General features: G+C 37.9%; 1 protein-coding gene across 1 annotated transcript in view; it reads right to left on the bottom strand.

The window, feature by feature from the left end:
• Positions 1–19,168, bottom strand: part of fndc7rs1 (fibronectin type III domain containing 7, related sequence 1) — a 44,108-nt gene extending 24,940 nt beyond the window's left edge. Inside the window, 20 exon segments of the mRNA XM_067363210.1 lie at positions 190–381; positions 582–845; positions 1,529–1,789; positions 2,666–2,929; positions 3,069–3,338; positions 8,772–9,029; positions 9,616–9,879; positions 10,008–10,271; positions 10,446–10,706; positions 11,709–11,975; positions 12,050–12,313; positions 13,947–14,207; positions 14,338–14,601; positions 15,686–15,955; positions 17,239–17,496; positions 17,747–18,016; positions 18,147–18,407; positions 18,486–18,758; positions 19,001–19,019; positions 19,115–19,168. Coding sequence (XP_067219311.1) covers positions 190–381; positions 582–845; positions 1,529–1,789; positions 2,666–2,929; positions 3,069–3,338; positions 8,772–9,029; positions 9,616–9,879; positions 10,008–10,271; positions 10,446–10,706; positions 11,709–11,975; positions 12,050–12,313; positions 13,947–14,207; positions 14,338–14,601; positions 15,686–15,955; positions 17,239–17,496; positions 17,747–18,016; positions 18,147–18,407; positions 18,486–18,758; positions 19,001–19,019; positions 19,115–19,168 — 4,759 coding nt within the window.
• Between the last annotated feature and the right edge of the window lie 1,111 nt (positions 19,169–20,279).

Below are 20,279 nucleotides of genomic sequence, written 5' to 3'. Positions count from 1 at the left end.
TTAAAGGAGAACTCTATGCTGGGTTTGCTAGTAGTTGTTTTGAGAAGCGGTGACACTGACATTGTATTGGCTGCCACATTGCAGGTAAGTGATAGTGCAGTTCAAGTCTACAAACTCGTAGTATGCAAAATTCTCCACTAGTTTGATGGCAAAATGATTATAAGGTTATACTGTAGAGGAAATACTTACCAGTATTGACACGACGCACTTCGCTACGTTGCCCAGTGCAGTTGCCGCTCATAGCTGTGACTGACACGTTGTACGCCTGACCACATGCCAGGCCGCTGATGTTACAGGAAGTGCTGCTGGAGTTGCATGTTAGCGTAATTCCATTATCACCTTCTGCTGTTACTATATAGTATGAAACAAGGCCACTAGATGCTGCCCAGGAAACAGACGCAGTGTCAGACCCACAGGATAATGACACATTGACTTGAGTGGGAACACATGGAACTGGAAAGAAAAGATTAAAATGATGTAATGCACAAACTTTTAGCACATTAGATTATTTAATGCCATAAGAAAGGCATCAAATTAGGGTCTAAGCTAATTGTGCTTTGAATTATTATTCGATGTTATACCTGTGTCTAGAGTGACCAAGGGTTTAGAACAGGTTGAACAGTTCTGGCCGTATCCTGTAACACTGACAGTGTAGTGCTGACCACACGGCAGTGAGGTGATGTTGCATGAGGAGCCGGTGGTGAAACAGCTGTGCTTTTGAGCGTCCTGGAAAGACTGCAGTGTTGCATTGAAACTTAGTGCACCATTGCCTGGTGTCCAAGATACGAGTGCTGAGTTGGTGCGACAATCCAGTTTGGCCTGAATGCCAGTATTTTGACATGGTGCTGCAACATAAAAAAATGCTAACACATCAAACTGCTGTTGCAAAACTGTATTTTTACATTGTGGATGGTTGACAGGGTGTTGCCATATGGTTGCTACGGCACTTTTATGTGGTTTGGTGGTACACAAGGAGCTGGTTAAATTATATAAAACAAAATTAGCATATGGTTGGCTGTTATATTAAGTGAATTATCCCTTTAACTACCCATTAACCAACATATCATATCTCAATATCTGTAGTGCCATTCATAGGTTTTAATGTTTTTGAAAAGTTTATTATGCTCATTAAGGCTGCATTTATTGGATCAGAAATACTGTTAAAGTATTGTGAAACAATTTAAAATAAAATAAAATTTCATATTTTTTTTATATATTTTAAAATGTAATTTATTCCTGCGATGGCATAGCTGGATTTTCAGCAATAGTTCTAATATGCTAATTTTGTGCTCAAGAAACATTTCTTATTATTATCAATGCTAAAAACAGTTTTTAATATTTTTGTGGAAACAGTGATACATTTTTTTTCAGGATTTTTGATGAAATTTGATTAATTTACTGTCACTTATTTAATGCATTCTTGCTGAGTAAAAGTATTATTTTCTTTCAAAAAAATCTTACTGGCCCCAAATTTTCATATCGTATTTTAAATACAACAAGGTTTGATTTAATCATCTATTTCTCTTACCTGTTATGATAGGTGATCCAGTGCCTACAGAGCTGTTGCATGAACGTCCCTCTGCCACTACCTTAACCGAGCAAGTTTGTCCACACGTCATGTTAGTGATGTCACATCCTGTTTCATTGGTCCTGCACATATACGTCTGTCCATTAGAGCATTCCAATGTTGTCAAATAGGACAGTGCTCCATTGCCACGGGACCAGGACACACTCGCGGTGTTGTTGCCACAGTTCATTCTGGACTGGATATTCATTGGAGGGCATGGGGCTGAAGATAAAAGAAAATAATGCTATTTAATGGTGAAATATGTAATTTCTATGCCACTAGGTGCATCAAACACATTTGTAAAAAAAAAAGGAATTTTATTGGGGGTGTTTCCAAGTTTTTTTTTTTTTTTTAAGATAATGTGAATAGTGCTAGGATGTTGCTACACTGCAGAATTTTACGGACATTTCCTTTAACCCTAAAATACAACTCAATGAAGTGCAAAATTCAAAATACAGGTAAAAATACCTTTAAAAGTTACCTTTAAAAAATAAATACAGAAAATTCCATCAACTTAATAAATTACATTGTGCCCTATTTTTTACAGATTTTTTTAGACTGTATATGGATTCTAAAGTGTCTGGAGTGGGTTTCACTGGGCTGCACTGCAGGTACTAGGGCACGAGTACTGACAGTGATTTCCAGCAACAAAATTACCTAAAGTCATTCATTGTCAATGAACGTTGATGATATCTTGCAGAGCTTATTTCACAATTTTTCTGATACCTGAACAAAACCCATAATCGCAACTAGCCTTGCGCTTTGTTACTTTTGATAAGAAACCAAGTCTAAGCTTTCAAATTCTGTCAATTTTATTACAAAATTCAAACAATAAATGTCATTTTTGATGGTCTGTAATGTGACTTGACAGATCAGTGAAGCCGTCTCAGTTGAAGTGGCAGCGTGGAGCGCAAGTGAACCGATCATTGCTTCCACTTTACTACTAGTTATAGCATGAAATAAACAAGAATGGTAAGTAGAAGGTATGTTGTCTTATGTCTTATGTAATGTTTACTACACACTGCAGTTCATCTGTCTAAAGATTCTCTCTTTTTTCTTTAGTGTCTTCCATTGTTTGGCCAAACTAGGCTTTGTTACCTGTCTCCCTCTGTAGCGTGTTGCTAGCACTGGTGCATTGGCCTTGCGTTGCATTCATACTGAACGTGTACGTCTGTCCACACTGCAGTCCATCCACCACACAAGAGCGATTATTGAAGATACCACAGACCAGCTGTTCACCCTGAGCGCTCACCGCGCTAACTGAAAACACATCTAGACTCGACCCTGAACTAGACCAGTTCACCACAGCAGACTTTGAGCTACAGTTCAGGGCCACATCATTCAGAACCGGCACACATGGAGCTGAAAGTGACAGGAAAAAAGGGTGAAAGGAAGCACAGATTATTAAATATGATATATTTTTAGAGCATACATTAAGTTTCATAACTATCATTAATATTTTTTGTTTTTTTTTAGTCTGTGAGAATTCCTGCTTCCTAACCTGTATTGAAGGAGAACTCTGTGCTGGGTTTGCTAGTACAGTTGTTTTGAGAAGCGGTGACACTGACGTTGTATTGGCTGCCACATTGCAGGTGAGTGATAGTGCAGTTCAAGTTTGTTGTGTTACACTCCACAGCGCTATAGGGCCCCGATGGGCCAGTGGCTCTTGCTGTGTACCCAACCCCAGGAAAGCTCAAGGAGCTCCATGATACCAAGATTGTGTTTGTAGAGCAGTCCAAAACAGCAGCGACAGAACTGGGTGGACATGGTGCTAAAGAAGAGAAACATATAAACACATACTATTATTCTGCATATTTCCAGTAGTATGCATTTAAAGTCTTAAAGTCAACATGAAACTGTATTTGCAACTCATTGTACTTCAGAATCCTGACATATCCTTAAGTTAAAAATGCGGAATAAGACTTTAATATGAGGAATCAGGGCAGTATCGGTCCCACTTTAAATTAAGTGGCCTTAACTACTATGTCTTTACATTTGAATTAATCATTTGATATAATGCACTTATTGTGTACATACATGTTTTTACATTGTACTTATATTTTAAAAACACCTGCATGTAATTACATCTGTAATTAATTTCTGTAATTACATTTATAATTACACTGTTGACCCATCCCTTACACCTTACCCCTACCCTTAAACCTACCCATACTGTCAGGTATGGAAGGACGAGGACTCAAATGCAGGTTAGAAGGGCATTTATTAAGCAATAAAAATAAAAACAAAAACACAACAAAAACAACCCCGTGGGGGAAAACAGACTTGACTTGACTTGACTTGACTTGACAAAAGGAAACACCAGGAAAAATATGACAACGAACCAGCACAGGACTGCAAACACAAGGAGAATAAATAGGAGAGCAAACAAGGCAGGTAACAAGGGAGGACAGGTGGGGCAAATCAACCAATAATGAGGTAACAAGGTGGGCGGGGTCAAGACAATAGACGTGAGAGCACATGGCACAAAGAAACACATGACAAGCCATGTGCTCACACCAAAACAAAACAAAGACACAAGCACATGGCCAATGAAGACAAATCACAAGCCATGTGCTTACACAAGACGAGACATGAACACGTGACTATGAAAACTCATAAGCCACGTGTTCACACAAAACAAGACAACATGAGAGCACGCAGCCCGTGAAACACCGACTGCGTGCTGCACAAGACAACACCACAACATGAAAGCACGCGGCAGGTGGAAATCACCGCGTGCTACACAAAACATGAGACAAGAGCGCACGGCAAGTGAACATACACAAACCGTGCGCTCACAATAAAGACAGGACTGGGAGCGCGAGTGTCCGAATCCCGACACGAAACCGAAACCAAACTAGACACGAGTGCCGGGATCCGAACGCCACGCTCCCAACATGAAACAAGGCACGCAGACAAGAGAGCGCACAGCCCCGAGAACCCTCGAGACCGTACGCTCACACAAAAACCCGACAAGAACGGGAGTGTCAGAGCTCTGTCACAAAACCAAGAAATAAACAAGACTGAAGTGACAGAACCCTGACACATACCACCAAAGCTTTCCCTAACCTTACCCATATCCACCTCAATAGCAGCAAAATTGTTTTGTAATTCAATATGAATCGAATAATTTATATGTTTTATAAATTATACTTTTTTAAATGTAAGTACATAGTAGTTAAAGCCACTTAATATAAAGTGGGACCGCAGTATCTACCACAAACATTGAGGGGGGCTAATAATCAGTCCCCTCCAATAATCAGATATGGCTAAACTGATATTATTAGGGCCCAAGCCACTAAGGCGCAGGGCCCTTTTGTTTTTCTAAGGAGAATTATTTTTTTTCCGTCATCCGGGGCTTTTTGGGGGCCTTAACGTGCTCAAAAACTCTTGAAAATTGGCACACACATTGGAATCTGCGAAAACTTTGTCCATATATCAAACACGCTTGCATGTATTAGTATGAAACTCAGTACACATATATAGACCTCATCGGGCCAAACAACTTTCATGCTCTAAGTTATAATCCAGCTCAACAGGAAGTCAGCTATTATGGGTTGTTTGAAAAACGCAGGCTCTGGAATTTGATATACTCCTCCTAGCCGATTAATTCAGTCACCACCAAACTTGTTCACAATGAAGTCAAGACATTGAGGATGTAAAATCGCGAGCGGGTTTTTAAAATATCTCGAACGGTTTGGTCGTGGCGAGGCAACAAATTTATGATGAGAAAAGGGAAACAGGAAATGTGTTATTACCTCTGCAAACATTGATTGATGTTTATAAAACTTCAGCTATGTGCTCTTTGTAGGAAGCCGATCACATGGATTTGACTATTGTGAGTCAAAGCTATAGCGCCATCAACTGGCAGCAGGAAGTGTGTTACTTTCAAAATGCTTTAAGATCCCCCTCATTTTTTAACCAATTTGCTTCAAACTTCATTAGAATAATGTCAAGATAAAACGAATGAAGACCTGTAAAGAGATTTTTAATATTTTTCAAACACTGTTGCCATAGAAACAGATCAAACTTCAATATTTGTTTTGGATGGGTTTGAGACACTTAGCATGCTTCAAATTGCATGAAACTCGACTCATATGTCAGGATTGTCATCCAGTAGACATGGGCAAAGCCTCAGAAATGGGCAGGAAGGAGGGCCTCTATAGCGCCACCTTTTGCAAAAAGTGGGGGGTTAGTTTAACCTACAGTCACCAAACTCGGTACACACATTGTTCTCATTAAGCCGGACAACATTCTAATTTACAGTCATTAGCTCTGACCAACAGGAAGTCCGATATTTTGGTTTGAATGTGGATTTTTTCACCCTCTCTCTCCATCTCTCTGTGGCACCCCCCTCCCCCTCACCCTCTCCTCACTCCCTCAGTCTGACTCTTTCTGTGTGTGCGTGAGAGTGTGTGTGTGTGTATGTGTGGGTCTCTGTCTGTGTCCCTCTCTGTACTTGTTTTGACTATACTTGTGAGGACCAAATGTCCTCACTTATTTTGTGGAATACTTTCACAACCCACTAGTGAGGACATTTGACTGGTTCTCACTATTTTAAAAGGCTTATAAATCAGCCAAAATATGTTTTTATTTAAATCTAGTGATGGTTACATGTTTCTGTGATGGGTAGGTTTAAGACCCCGGTATACTTCAAACAAAATCGAAGAACGAACTGATGTAACGTCATTTCGAACAAAATCAGGCCAAAACGAAGTTCGTTTTGTGTTCTTTTTGGAAGTTCGAAACAGCTTGCCAAAGTGAACGTTCAGGAAAATTTCACTCCAGCTGCAAAACACCTTCGTACTACCATTGGTCAGTGACAGCGATAACGTAATAGGAGGCGCGTCCCACATGAGTGAAGGTGGAGCCTCAGCGCACGCACACCTCCTATTATGTTATCACTGTCACTGACCAATGGTGTGACTCATTGACTCATTTCCTTGACTCATTTCGTGTGTTTGAGTTCGTCGAGGTAAGAGCTCTGCGGGTGAAAACATGAACACACTGGATAGCCGCTTTATAGTACAAAATGAAAAAATGAGGCACTAACACTGTTTTTCATGTTTGATACTGTAAAGCTGTTTGATTTTAAGCAATCTATTGAATAAAGTGCTATATGAAGACGTGACGTGACTGGAGTGCTAATTTGCAGAGCTTGTGCTAACATTCCCATGCTGTTACGATCAGTCGTTTTTCTTATGCTTTCTATAATAAAAGCTTGCTGTTTTCTCATTTTTGTTGTGGTTATTTTGTAACTGAGAAGAAAGTGCACGGCACATATTTACATATTCATCTAAACGTCGCTCTCAGCAGTGTGGGCGGCGTCAGATGTTAGTTTACAGTATATCGCTGGTCACGCATTTTGAACTTCGTTTTACTCCTAAACGAAGAACGAAAAAGAACTTTGTTTGAAGTATACCGAGGCCTTTAGGAGGGAACTTTGTTTATGTTGTTAAAGGCAAGCGCGAGCTCCGTGGGTGGGGGAGCGCCAGATTTAAAGGGGCCGCAGCATGAATCGGCTCATATTTAATGATGCCCCAAAATAGGTGTAGGGTCTGCACAGTCTCAAGGATGAGCAGGTCCCACCATAAACTGTGTTTAAGCCTCAATTCACGGAACTTTGGTTTGTAAATCTTACATCGATTCCGGCCCGGCAGACACTAATGGATCACGAGACCTTCTTTTTATGACTATTTCGATAAGTCCCAAACCTCTCCTCTGTGACTTCAAAGGAGATGTGAACGCCACGGATCGGGTTTCGAAAGACAGGCCCGAATTCCAAACGGTCATAAAAAGAGAAAATACACGCACGCACCCACAGACACACACTCACATACAAAGACTGTATACACAAATATTATACCTGCAAATATGAATGTACCTGCCATTGTAGTGCTCGCTGCATGTATGTGTTACTAGTGTAGAATCGTAGAATTGACTGTAGTAGGTTAGTTTTCATGTTAAACGATAGTAATAGAGTGTAAAGTGTATCTTCTTTATATGACGAGAGACACCTGTCGAGTTTGATCTCTCCGTAAAGCTGTGAATCCGAGCTATTCACTCATGTACGTTACATTTCTGCCAAATGCATCGTTCAATGTTTAATAATACTATGAAGGAAATGCACTGATTCAACATACCATAAATTTATTCGGGAGACAGGACAAAGGAATGTGGAAACCCGCCAAATCGCAACGCTAGCATTGGAGGACGTTATCAAGAAGGCGTTCTGGTCTGTTGTCTTTAAAACACCATGACACGCGTCTTTTGGTGGCACAAGTTTTCTGCACGAGTTCCTGCCGTCAAGACGGACTCTCTTCTTTATTTTCCGGTCATATTACAACAGTTAAACCTTCGTTTGAAACTTCGCCGAAACAACCTCCGGAAGAAGAAGCAACTATCAAACCGAGCGCTCCGAAACTCCAAGCACCCTGACTAACCTATGCAAGTATAACGTTTTTACGATCTTAAATACTGAGTTTCCTTGCTGGCTCTTAAAGGTGAACTGTTGCAATTTGACCTGCTTTGATCATCTCTTTCGTTTCTGCCTTTCCCTCTACTTTGTATGTATTTGTATTTACTTGTGTCCATTTAGCCGTATAACCTGTGTATTACCCGTTTCGTATATTAAACTCATTTTATCCATGCTTTTTGTTCACTTGCTCATTTTAGCAACAACCGAGTCACTTTAACGTTCTGATTCTAATATCCTTGCTCTATATTTGAAGGCTATGATAGAAAGTTAGTCTCCCGGCCCGAGAATAACATTTCTGTCATGATAATCTGTGGATAATTGTCCGTTTCGGTGGACGAACTGATAGTTTTCCACATAATTATTCAACCAGAACTAATCATATATGTGATTGATTATAATTCGTTGTAGTTAATTCACCATATATGTGTAATTCCCCGTTGGGTCGATATATGAACGTCATAAAGCTTTCTGAATTATGATATTCATATTTCATCCATAAATTGATTAATAACTGTACATCGCTACATAGGCAGTTAAAAAAATTAATAAAAAAAAATCTATGGGGTATTTTGAGCTGAAACTTCACAGACACATTCAGGGGACACCTTAGACTTATATTACATCTTGTAAAAAACGTTTGATGGCACCTTAAATATATAAATATTGAACTGGAGGGATTCATTATTTAGAATGGTAGCCATCAACTTTGTCAAAATGCTACTGCACCTGTCTTGACCTGACTGGTCACACTGTTGGTGCTACAGCCGTTGCCCTCAGCAGCCACAGTGATATTGTATGTCTGCCCACAGCCAGTTGCAGGGATCACGCAGGATGTGGAGGTGGAGTTGCACACCAGAATCTTGCTAGTAGATTTTGCTTGAGCATAGTAGATTTGCGCCCCTTTGCTCGACTGCCAGCTAACTTGAACATCACCTGTTTGGCAGTCTACGAGCTGACTGACCACAGACTGAGGAGCACAGGGTGCTGGGAGACAAAGTTAAGCAAAGTTACTTTAGCATGTTTAAAGAAATATTCCAAATAACAAATCTCAAGTTTCCTTAATAGAATCTGTGCTATGATATCAATAACGTCAGTGTTTATAAAAATGAATGAGAAACACGTTTATGTTAATCCACTTACAGTTGATGTCAGAAAACTGTGGAAGCTTGTTTCCGCCACGGAATAAAAAAAAAGGATAATTGTGACTTTTTTTTCAGAATTGCGAGATATAAAGTCGCAATTGCGAGTTTTAAAGTCAGAATTGCAAGATATAAACCCGCAATTCTGACTTTTTTCTCAGAATTTAGATATAAACTCATAATTGCCAGTTATAAAGTCCGATGCTGACTATTTAAAAAAGGAAAAGTTGAAATCTCACAATTCTGACATTATAACTCACAATTCTGACTTTATAACTCGCAATTGTGAGTTTATATCTTGCACTTCTGACTTTATAACTATAGTTTAAAAGTTCTGCATGTAAACACTAGACAAACTTGTAGTATGAAAAATTCTCCACTAGTTTGATGGCAAAATGATTATTAGGTTATACTGTAGAGGAAATACTTACCAGTATTGACACGACGCACTTCGCTACGTTGCCCAGTGCAGTTGCCGCTCATAGCTGTGACTGACACGTTGTACGCCTGACCACATGCCAGGCCGCTGATGTTACAGGAAGTGCTGCTGGAGTTGCATGTTAGCGTAATTCCATTATCACCTTCTGCTGTTACTATATAGTATGAAACAAGGCCACTAGATGCTGCCCAGGAAACAGACGCAGTGTCAGACCCACAGGATAATGACACATTGACTTGAGTGGGAACACATGGAACTGGAAAGAAAAGATTAAAATGATGTAATGCACAAACTTTTAGCACATTAGATTATTTAATGCCATAAGAAAGGCATCAAATTAGGGTCTAAGCTAATTGTGCTTTGAATTATTATTCGATGTTATACCTGTGTCTAGAGTGACCAAGGGTTTAGAACAGGTTGAACAGTTCTGGCCGTATCCTGTAACACTGACATTGTAGTGCTGACCACACGGCAGTGAGGTGATGTTGCATGAGGAGCCGGTGGTGAAACAGCTGTGCTTTTGAGCGTCCTGGAAAGACTGCAGTGTTGCATTGAAACTTAGTGCACCATTGCCTGGTGTCCAAGATACGAGTGCTGAGTTGGTGCGACAATCCAGTTTGGCCTGAATGCCAGTATTTGGACATGGTGCTGCAACATATATAAAAAATGTTAACTCATAAAACTGCAGAATGATGGTTGTCATGCAAAAACTGTTAGGATGTTGGTATATGGGTCTTCTGGGAGGTTGTTAAATGGCTCAGGTGAAAAGAACGGTTTGTGGTTCCCAACTCTACCTGTCACTAATGAGATGAGTTCAAGTACCTGAGACGAGAGTGATAGGCTGGCTAGCCGGGCCTATGCAGTCACCATTTACGCCCATGACTGTGATGGAATATTCCTGGCCACACTGCAGGTTTGGGATATCACAGCGAGTGACAGTGTTGTTGCAGGACGTCTTGTACCCTTGGCTTCCTTCTGCCTTTACCAAGTACCAAGTGGCACCAAGTGCACTGTACCAGGTGATGGAAGCAATGCTGGAGGTACAGTTTAGAGCAGCAGTGACATGGGTGGGAATGCAGGGTGCTAGATAAGGGAGAGGAGGAAGTTGTATTAAAAAAATAGGCTATATATATTTATTTGATGAAAAATACAGTAAAAACTGTAATATTGTGAAATATTATTACAATTTAAAATAAATGTTTTTTATTTTAATATATGTAATTTATTCCTGTGAATTTTCAGCATCATTACTCCAGTCTTCAGTGTCACATGATGCTTCAGAAATCATTCTAATATGCTGATTTGCTGCTCAAGAAACATTTCTTATTATCAATATTGATGGATATATTTATTTAAAAAATTAAATTAAAATCTTTTGTAACAATATAAATATTTTTCCTGTCACTTTTTATCAATTTAATGTGTCCTTATTGAATAAAAGTATTAATTTATTTAAAAACACACTCATCCCAAACCTTTGAATGTTGTTTGTTCGTTTGTTTTTGTTTGTTTGTTTGTTTGTTTGTTTGTTTGTTTGTTTGTTTGTTTGTTTGTTTGTTTGTTTGTTTGTTTGAAATACATGTGGTTCCAAAAAGTGATTGTTAAAATGTCATGAAATAACAATAATTGTCAAGTATTTCTTTGTGGTTACCAAACATTGGTTAGTTTGGAAATGTTCATAGTTAATGTGATGAACATTATATATATAAAAGACTAAAATTTGATTAACAAAAGGTGAAAAGGTGATCTAATGCATTGAAATTCATACTTTTTTATGTATTTGAATACACTGTTATTAATAAAGTTTCTTTACTGGCATCAATGGTTCCATTAAGAACATTTAACATCCATGGAACATTCCATTCCAAAAAAAGGTTCTTTTATAGTGGAAAAAAAAAAGTTGTTTAGATTATTAAAATATTCTTCACACTAAGAAAAAATGTTTCTTTTAGAAACTGTTCACTGAATGTTTTTGGGGAACCAAAAATGTTATTTGTATGGCATCACTGCGAAAAAACCCTTTTGGAACCTTTATTTTTAATTAAAAACTAATTAAAATCAGCAAAAGTTATCATGAGCTGGCACCTGTTACTACTGCAGCTTTAGGTTGAGAGCTGCTGTTGCAGGAGGCTCCATCAGCTTGGACAGTCACATTTAGTCTCATCCCACATGGCAGAGAGGTTAGCTGACATGAAGTCCCCATACTGTGACAAGAAGCTAAGCGTTGCTGCTGCCCGTCTGTTGCCATTGCCGTGTACCCATGATTTGCTCCTGCGCTGGCAGCCCATGTCACATTAGCCATGTTGGTGTCACACTGGAGCACGGTTGTGATGTTTTGAGGGTCACATGGAGCTAAAGGAGATACATAGTCAGCTTCAAAGATCTGTCACTGTTTGAAAAAGTGTGCCTGCTCACATGACTGTTACCTGACTGTATCTGAATGGGTGTGGATGGCAGACTCCTGCAGTGACCATCATTCACTGTGACTGTGACGTTGTAGTTCACTCCGCAGAGCAGGTTTGCTGTTGTGCAGTTGTTAAAGCTGGTGCTGCAGTTAGCCATGGCTCCATGTTCACCCTGCAGTACTGCTGTGTACAGACCCCCAGCCTGAAGGGTCTGCCAGCTTACTGTCGCACGATTAGCTGCACAGTCTGTAGTCTCTACCACCACGCTGACTGGAGCACATGGGGCTGCAAAGGAGAATGTATGAGATGTACACCAGAAATTAATTCGTTTTACCTTTAAAAGGGCAGCATTTTTCTAAAAATGGATCACAGATTTTCATGACATCACATCGCACTTCAGCTTCTCATCAAATCTTCTGTTCAATCAAATGCTGTCTAGAATCTGAAGTTCCGCCCCCTCCTACTCTATCAACAGACACTGAAGCTGCAGCTGAAATCGGTCATTTGTTCATTTACTGGTTTCTACATGGTGAATGGCACATAGTGCACTAGGATAGGGAACGATTCAGACAGTGTAAATATGCTTTCCATTGACGTGAATGAAGTCCATTTTCGCGATAGTATATCTTTTATTCACCCCCTTTTTATTTTGCGTTTTAAATATCTGGCATCTTTAATTCATCCCCTTTAATATTTTTATTTACTTTATTTAATTTATTTAATTTACTCTTTTTTTTACATTTTAAATATATGGCCATTTTTCTTCACCCTCTAATTTTATTTAGGTTTATTTTATGTTTTAAATATCCAACCCCTTTTAATTTTTTTAAATGTATTTATTGTATGTATATGGATCCTCAGTTATTATTTTTTGTTTTAGATTTTACATTAATTTATAAATAAACCAGATAAATAAATACATTTATTTTTAATACCTGGGCCCTTTTATTCATCCCTTTTTATAATTTTTTTGGTGCGTTATTTTACATAATAAATTTGATCACTTTCATTTGTACCCTTTTTATTTAGCATTTTTAATATCTGGCATCTTTTATTCATCCCCTTTTATTTTCTGTTTTACATTATTTTTTATTTTACATTTGAAATAAATGGCCCTTTTAATCATCCCTTTTTTCTTTTACTTTTTTCTTTTTTCTTTTTTTTTTACATATTAAATACCTGTTTTCTTTTATTCGCCCCGTTTTTATTTCGCAGTTTAAATATCTGGCACCTTTTATTGTTATTTTTTATTTTACATTATTTTTTTTGTTTTACATTTTTAATATATGGCCTTTTTTCTTCACCCTCTTAGTTTATTTAAGATTATTTTATGTTTTAAATATCCAACCCTTTTTAATTTTTGTTATGTATTTAATATACATGGGCCCTTAATTATTATTTTTTTATTTTAGATTTTACATTAATCTATAAATAAACTTTTATTCATCCCCTTTTATTATTTTTGGTTTGTTTTACATTATTTTTTAAATTTACATAAATATTTGATCACTTTTATTCATACCCTTTTTATTTTGCATTTTTTATGTCTGGCATCCTTTATTAATCACTGTTTATTTTCTGTTTTACATTATTATTTTTTATTTTACATTTTAAATATATGGCCCTTTTTCTTCATCCTCTTATTTTGTACTTTTTATTTTTTTTATTTTAATTTTTTTACATTTTAAATATCTGACACCTTTTAATTTTTTATTTCATGGAATTAATTGTACATATCTGGACCATTTATTCTTTTCTTTTTTTCACATTAATTTATAAATAAACCAGATAAATAAATTATTATTTTTAATATTTTGCTTTTATTTATATATTTTTTTCATTTTACTGTATAATTTATTTTACATTTTAATTATAAGGTACCTTTTATTTGTCTGTTTTTGGTCATTTGTGCACATACCCGTCTTTAGGGTGACATGTTGACTCTCAGAACTGTTGCATTGCAGGTTTGTTGCTGTGACAAAGGCATCATACGTCTGGCCGCAACTCAGGTTTTCAAATGTGCACTCTGTTGCCATGGCAGTGCAGGTGTGAACTTTGCCATCCTCATGTGTGGCTATTCCCGTGTAGAAAACGGCACCGTTGCTAGGAAGCCATTTGAGAGAGGCAGACTCTGAACTGCACTTCTCCACAGCGGACACATTCTGAGGTATGCAGGGAACTATGGTGGAAGATAAAGAGTATTAACATTTGATACCATGCCACTGTACTTTTTTATAAGGACATATATACCATTTTATTTACATTGCAATATTTCACAGTACCCAAAATGTGTATGTACACATGCTCACCTGTCTCTGCCGTCTCTCCCATCACAGGATCAGTAGTACAGTCACCATCAGTGGCAACAATCCACACGCTCAGGCTCTCTCCACACTCCAGATTTGATAGTGTGCAGCTTGAGTTTAGAGATGTACAGTTGTAGAAATCTTTACTATTACCACGGGCCTCCACAGTGTAGGTTTGTGCTCCTTCAGCCATGTCCCAAGAAGTGACGGCAGTGCTGGTGCTATTACAGTCTGAAGTTGTATAGACATTCTGTGGCAAACATGGGCCTATATGCATAAGGTGACAGAGGAGGCCAAAATTAAAAATTATATTTAAAACAAGCAAAGTTACATTTATTTATAGAGAACTTTATACAATATAGATATTTCAAAGCAGTTTCACTGTAATAAACAGGAAAATTAGTGCTGTAAAATTAATCAATTATGAAACAAAATCAATTTTAGCCATAAAGCAGCTCTTGAGAAGACAATAGTGTAATTTTTCATCTCAAGTCAGTTCAGTGTTTTAAATTCATTTCAATAGGTGTCAATGTTGCAAAGTTCATCAATTATGAAACCAGTTCAGCTCTACAGAAGATATTAATGTCATTATTCAGCTCAAGTTAATTCAATGTTGATTCAGTTCAGTACAATAACTATCGAAGCTTGTTTCAGCCACTGAATAAAACATAAAAAAGGTAATTGCGACGTTTTAGTAATAAGTCACAATTGCGACAATTTCTTGCAATTGTGAGTTTACATATTGCAATTCTGACTTTTTTCTCAGAATTGTGATATAAACTTGTAATTGCGAGCTTTTAAGTCAGAATTATAAAGTCAGAATTGCGTGATATAAAGTTGCAATTGTGAGAAATAAACTAAATTCTGAGAATTTTTTTTTTTTTTCTCAGAATTGGACTTTATAACTCGCAATTGCAACTTTATATCAAGCAATTCTGAGAAAAGAAGTCAGAATTGTGAGATATAAACTTGCAATTGCAAAAAAAAAAGGCAGAATTGCAAGACAAAAGGTCAGAATTGTGAAATATAAACTCAAATGTTTAGATATGTTTATATCTCACAATTCTGACTTTATAACTCACAATTAGGAGTTTATATCTCGCATTTGTGAGTTTATATCTCACAATTACAAGTAAAAAAGTCAGAATTGTGATATAAAAAGTCGCAATTATCTTTTAAATTGTTTTCCACTAATAAGTTAGTGTTACAAAGTTAGTGCTATTATCCAGCTCAGTTCAGTTTTGTTCCCATCCAAAAGAATTGATGATTATTGTGAAGTATCGATAGCACTTTCCTTACAGTATTCATATTACATGTGAGGCCTACACATTAACAGTGCAAAAAAACTCACCCGTTCTGATCACCTCTCCTTCTGTGAATCCACTGTCACAGTCTAGTCCTCCGGAGTAGATGGATTTGACGTAGAAGCTGTAGCCCTTACCGCAGATGCTGTCGGTGAAGTAACAGGAGGTGTCCACAGTGACGCAATCAGTTACCTGGCTGTCCGAGTCCACAGCAATAGCGTGGTAATAAAGCGTGTTGTTGGTGGCATTCCATGAGAACAAGATGACATTACTGGAACACTCACGGTACAGAGTTGGTGCTTTGGGTGGGCAGGGTGCTGTGTGTTTGTTTGAGAGATGGGGAAGAGAAATTAATTTGCAGATAAAACATGCTATTTTTTGGGGGGTTCAAAGGGATTGTCCAACCAAAAATCATTATCGTTTACAAACCCTTCTGTCATTCAAAACCTGTACAACTTTCTTTCTGCTTTGAAGCACAGAAGAAGATATTTTGAAGAATATTTCAACTGCTTTTGTCGATATAATGAAAGTCAGTGGGGTCCAAAACAAATGACATTGGACCCTATTGATTTTCATTGTATGGACAAAACACACTGCGACATTTCAAAATATCTTCTTTTGTGTTCTGCAGACGAAAGAAAGTGATACAGGTTTAAAACGACATCAAGGTGAGTAAAAGATGACAGAATATTCATTTTTGAGTGGCCATTTAAGAGAGAGACCGAGACCGAGACCGAGTTTACACCTGGTATTAAGATGCGTTTTGGTTGACCACAAGTGGACGAAAATTGTAAATGGGGTCTAAAATGTTTTGAGCTTGTCCACTTTCAACCACTTCCAGAGGCAGTTGAAAACACATTTGACCGGATTGCTTTCGTAGTGTAGACGCTCATGTGTTCGAACAGCCACAAAAGACCATCTACTCTCCGCCCTCTCACCTGATGCGTAACATTATGGGATGCTCGCTAGCCAGACAAGATTTACAGTAAACTTTGTCAGCTGGAGACCCACATTTGGTTTGAAGACGAAAAATGTACCGATCACCCATTCCTGATTTCTGGTCTAGCATCTATCAGCGCAGAAAAGAAAGCTGATGCCCTCCGTATGCTTTTCCGTCACCTCCGGGTGCGTTCATATGTAAATTGTGCGAGCATATTTTGTCCATTAGATCGAAACATCTGAAAAAAAACACACATTTACCTGCCCATAGACCTTCCCCTTAAAGAAATCAGGACAGAAGTGGTTGAAAGTTGACAAAAGAGATGGATTAAAACCCCAAGTGTAAACGGGAATGTCTTCCTCGTCTACTTGTGATCCGATCGACCAAAACGCATCTTAACACTTAACACCTTAAAGAAGGCAGGTAGATTTACGAACTTAAGACTGATGCAGGAACTTTCTGAAATTTCTGCCACCTGATACCACAGGACCTTCCTTTAAATCTCCGCCTCAATAGACTGAAGAGCTCATTTAATCTACATGACAGTAATTCCTGGGTGTGTTCCTCCTCAGGCTTCCTACACCGTGAGAGGATTTCCTACTCATCTCCCAGAGGACTGGATCAGGTGTGAGAGTGACCTTTGAGAGAGGGCATCTTTACCTGTCTCAAAGATGTAGCTGCCATCTGAGGTGCTTTCACAGTTAGCAATGGCTGTAATCCGAACAGAGTATATTTCTCCACAATGCAGCTCCGGGATCTGGCAGGCTGTGCCCGTGGATGTGCAGTTAAGCGACCGGCTTTGGCCATCCGTTATGACCGCACGGTACGACGTGGCTCCAAACACTGCAACCCAACTAACCGATGCCATAGCAGTAGCGCAGCTGTACTCCACAGAGATGGAAGAAACTGCTGGAATGCCTGAGAAGAACAAGAAGTAACATGTTAGGGTTCTGCAAATCCAGACGCTGAAAAGGCCAGCACTGATTTCTAGGCTGGGTTAGATTTGGTCTTGGTTCTGGTCTAGAAAATAGCCTTTTTCTTTAAGAAAGGCTTGGTTAAGCTAGTCTAGAGGCATTCAAAGCATATCAATGCATAAATATTGTTTTATCTTTATGGTTTCATTCAAAGGTTTGATGTTCTGCTTCATCCTTATTTAGGTTCGACTCACTGGAAGTTGTGTAGGTGACGTTGGCGGACTCTCCTGGTTCCAGAAACATGTTGATGGATGCAACCCCAATTGTGTATGTTAAACATGGCTCCAGGTTTGAGATATTCACAGTGGTACCGGTGACATTCTTAAGAACAGGGCCAAGTCCCAGCTTATTATTGGCTATGACTGAAACCTGGTAGAGCAGGACCCCTGGGACGCTTAGCCATGATACGCGAGCCGTACTTTGGGTTAACTCCATCACGTTTACTCCATCTGGTGGCTGCACCACTGTAGAACAAGACAGTTATGTGAATAGTCACTTATTTGTCAGTTATAGAATGGTAAGATTTCATTGACTGGCTACCAAAGCTGCAGTATTGAAAATAGCACAAAACTGGGAAGAACCAAGTAGACTTACACGTTCTGATGGTTTTAGTAAGACTCTTGGCGCCGAGTCCTGCAGCATTAGAGGAGTAAACGTAACAGTTGTATGCGGTGGATCTCTGGAGGTTGTCTACTTGTCCATTTAGCGTGGAGAATGTGAAGTTATGTATCTCACTGTGGAAAGTTCCATTCACTATCAAAAAGTATCTATCGGCTCCTTGCGCACTGGACCACTCAAACCTGATCGAGGTGCTCGATATTGCTTTCGCGTATGTTATTTGCGAGGTGGCAGGAACTGCAAGTAAAAAACAACATGAATTAAAAATGAAACAGTCTTAAAGTTTGCCAAGACATTTGTGGGTCAATAACTTACTTGTTTGTGCTGTCTGAGAGATGATGCACGTCACATAATTCACCACAAACACTTTTAAAGTCACTGTATAAATTTGTCCAGGTTTTAAGCCTTGGACCACTTTCTCTGAAGTGGACGAAGAGAGTGATCCAGTAGAAACAGTTGGTAAGCTGGTTGAATTCACAGCTTTGGCTTCCAGAACATAGCTTGTCGCTCCTGGATAACTGCTCCATTTTACAAGGAGAGTCGACGCACTAGGTGATGATATTGATGATATTGATGTTGAGTCACAGCCTGGAGGAGGGAAAAAATACTATTATTAGTATCTTTTAGTTAGTCAATTTAAAATATAATAGTGTGTATTAATACGGTAAATGCATTTCTAAAATTGCTATTTGTTATTTTTGCTCTATTTAAATATTTAGTTAAAATGTTTTGTCTTCCAATCTCTATAAAATAGACAATTTATGATACATAATATTCTCAATATTGTTACTTATTACTAAAATAAATATATATAAATTAATAGTAAATACCTGCAGAAGCTTCTTTTACCTTGGAACAAAGAAACATATGATAGTCAACTTAAGCATAAGATCTTCAAACATAAAAATGAACGATAAATCATTCACAGATCATATAATAAATACCTGTGTCAGTGAAAACAGTGTTACAAAGACGCACAGTGTCCCTGGAAGAAGCATCTCTGATTGATGTGTAAGGTGCTAATAAGTTACAGGTAAGTTAAGGTACATACGCTTGGCAATAAGGAAAGATATCTGAAATGTTTTGTGGCACGGTTCAAGTATACCTGCTCTGTGAGAACCAATCAGTGCATCCAAAATGAGGACAGGTGGATGCCTCTGGGCTGAAGACATCATCCAAGTATCTGTGTGTGTTTGTGTGTGTGTGTGTGTGTGTGTGTGTGTGTGTGTGTGTAGGGGTGGGTTTGGGTAGGGGGGTTGACTCCTGTTAGACTCATTAAGACCACAAATTTTGAAACTAAAGTTCTCACTAAGTTCTTTCTAGGACAATCAGCCTTATATTATAATAAATACTTTATTTAAAAAACATCATGTGCTTAAATGAAGAACGTTCTGGTGTGTTAGGATTATTTTTGAGTGGGAAATGATATAGGATAAGTTGTTAGTCATTAGGTTTCAGGAAAACAGGCTCAGAATAATGGAGAGAGTGAAATTCCCATCCTTGTGCTGGCCTGCCTCAAGCAATCTGGTGTAATGTTAAAGAATGATTCAGTTACTGCATATCAAACACACAGTATCCTCTAATGATGATGTTGAATTTGTTGGACTTGCCAATATGTTCTCAGTAAATGACATGAAAACTGATTGAAATCAAATTTGCATATTTGACTCATATGTACATTTGCAATTTAATTGAATGACTATTTTCAGTGAATCATTTACTAGTTATACAGTTACTGCTCACTGAATTCACAATGTTATAACATTAACTGAAAAGAAGTTAATACTGTAAGTGGAGATGTTTTAGTGTAGCTTGTAGTTCTTATTTTTTACACCAATGTTTTAATATCAAAAACGAGAAGTATTTCTTTAAAAACTAGAAAACTTTTAGGCTTTTGGTATTGTTTTTTATAAGCATTTTTTTTTTTTTTTTTGCAAAGTAACTAAAATTAAATCCCTGAATCTATTTTTTAACCAAATCATATAGTCATAGATGTTGAAAAAAAATCAGCTGTACTCTGTAAATCATTAAAACACATTTTGTGTGTGTGTGTGTATTATATATATATATATATATATATATATATATATATATATATATATATATATA

The sequence above is a fragment of the Chanodichthys erythropterus genome, chromosome 16 (assembly GCF_024489055.1).
Source record: "Chanodichthys erythropterus isolate Z2021 chromosome 16, ASM2448905v1, whole genome shotgun sequence".
Classification (NCBI taxonomy): domain Eukaryota; kingdom Metazoa; phylum Chordata; class Actinopteri; order Cypriniformes; family Xenocyprididae; genus Chanodichthys; species Chanodichthys erythropterus.
This window is presented reverse-complemented; position numbering and strand designations above follow the sequence as displayed.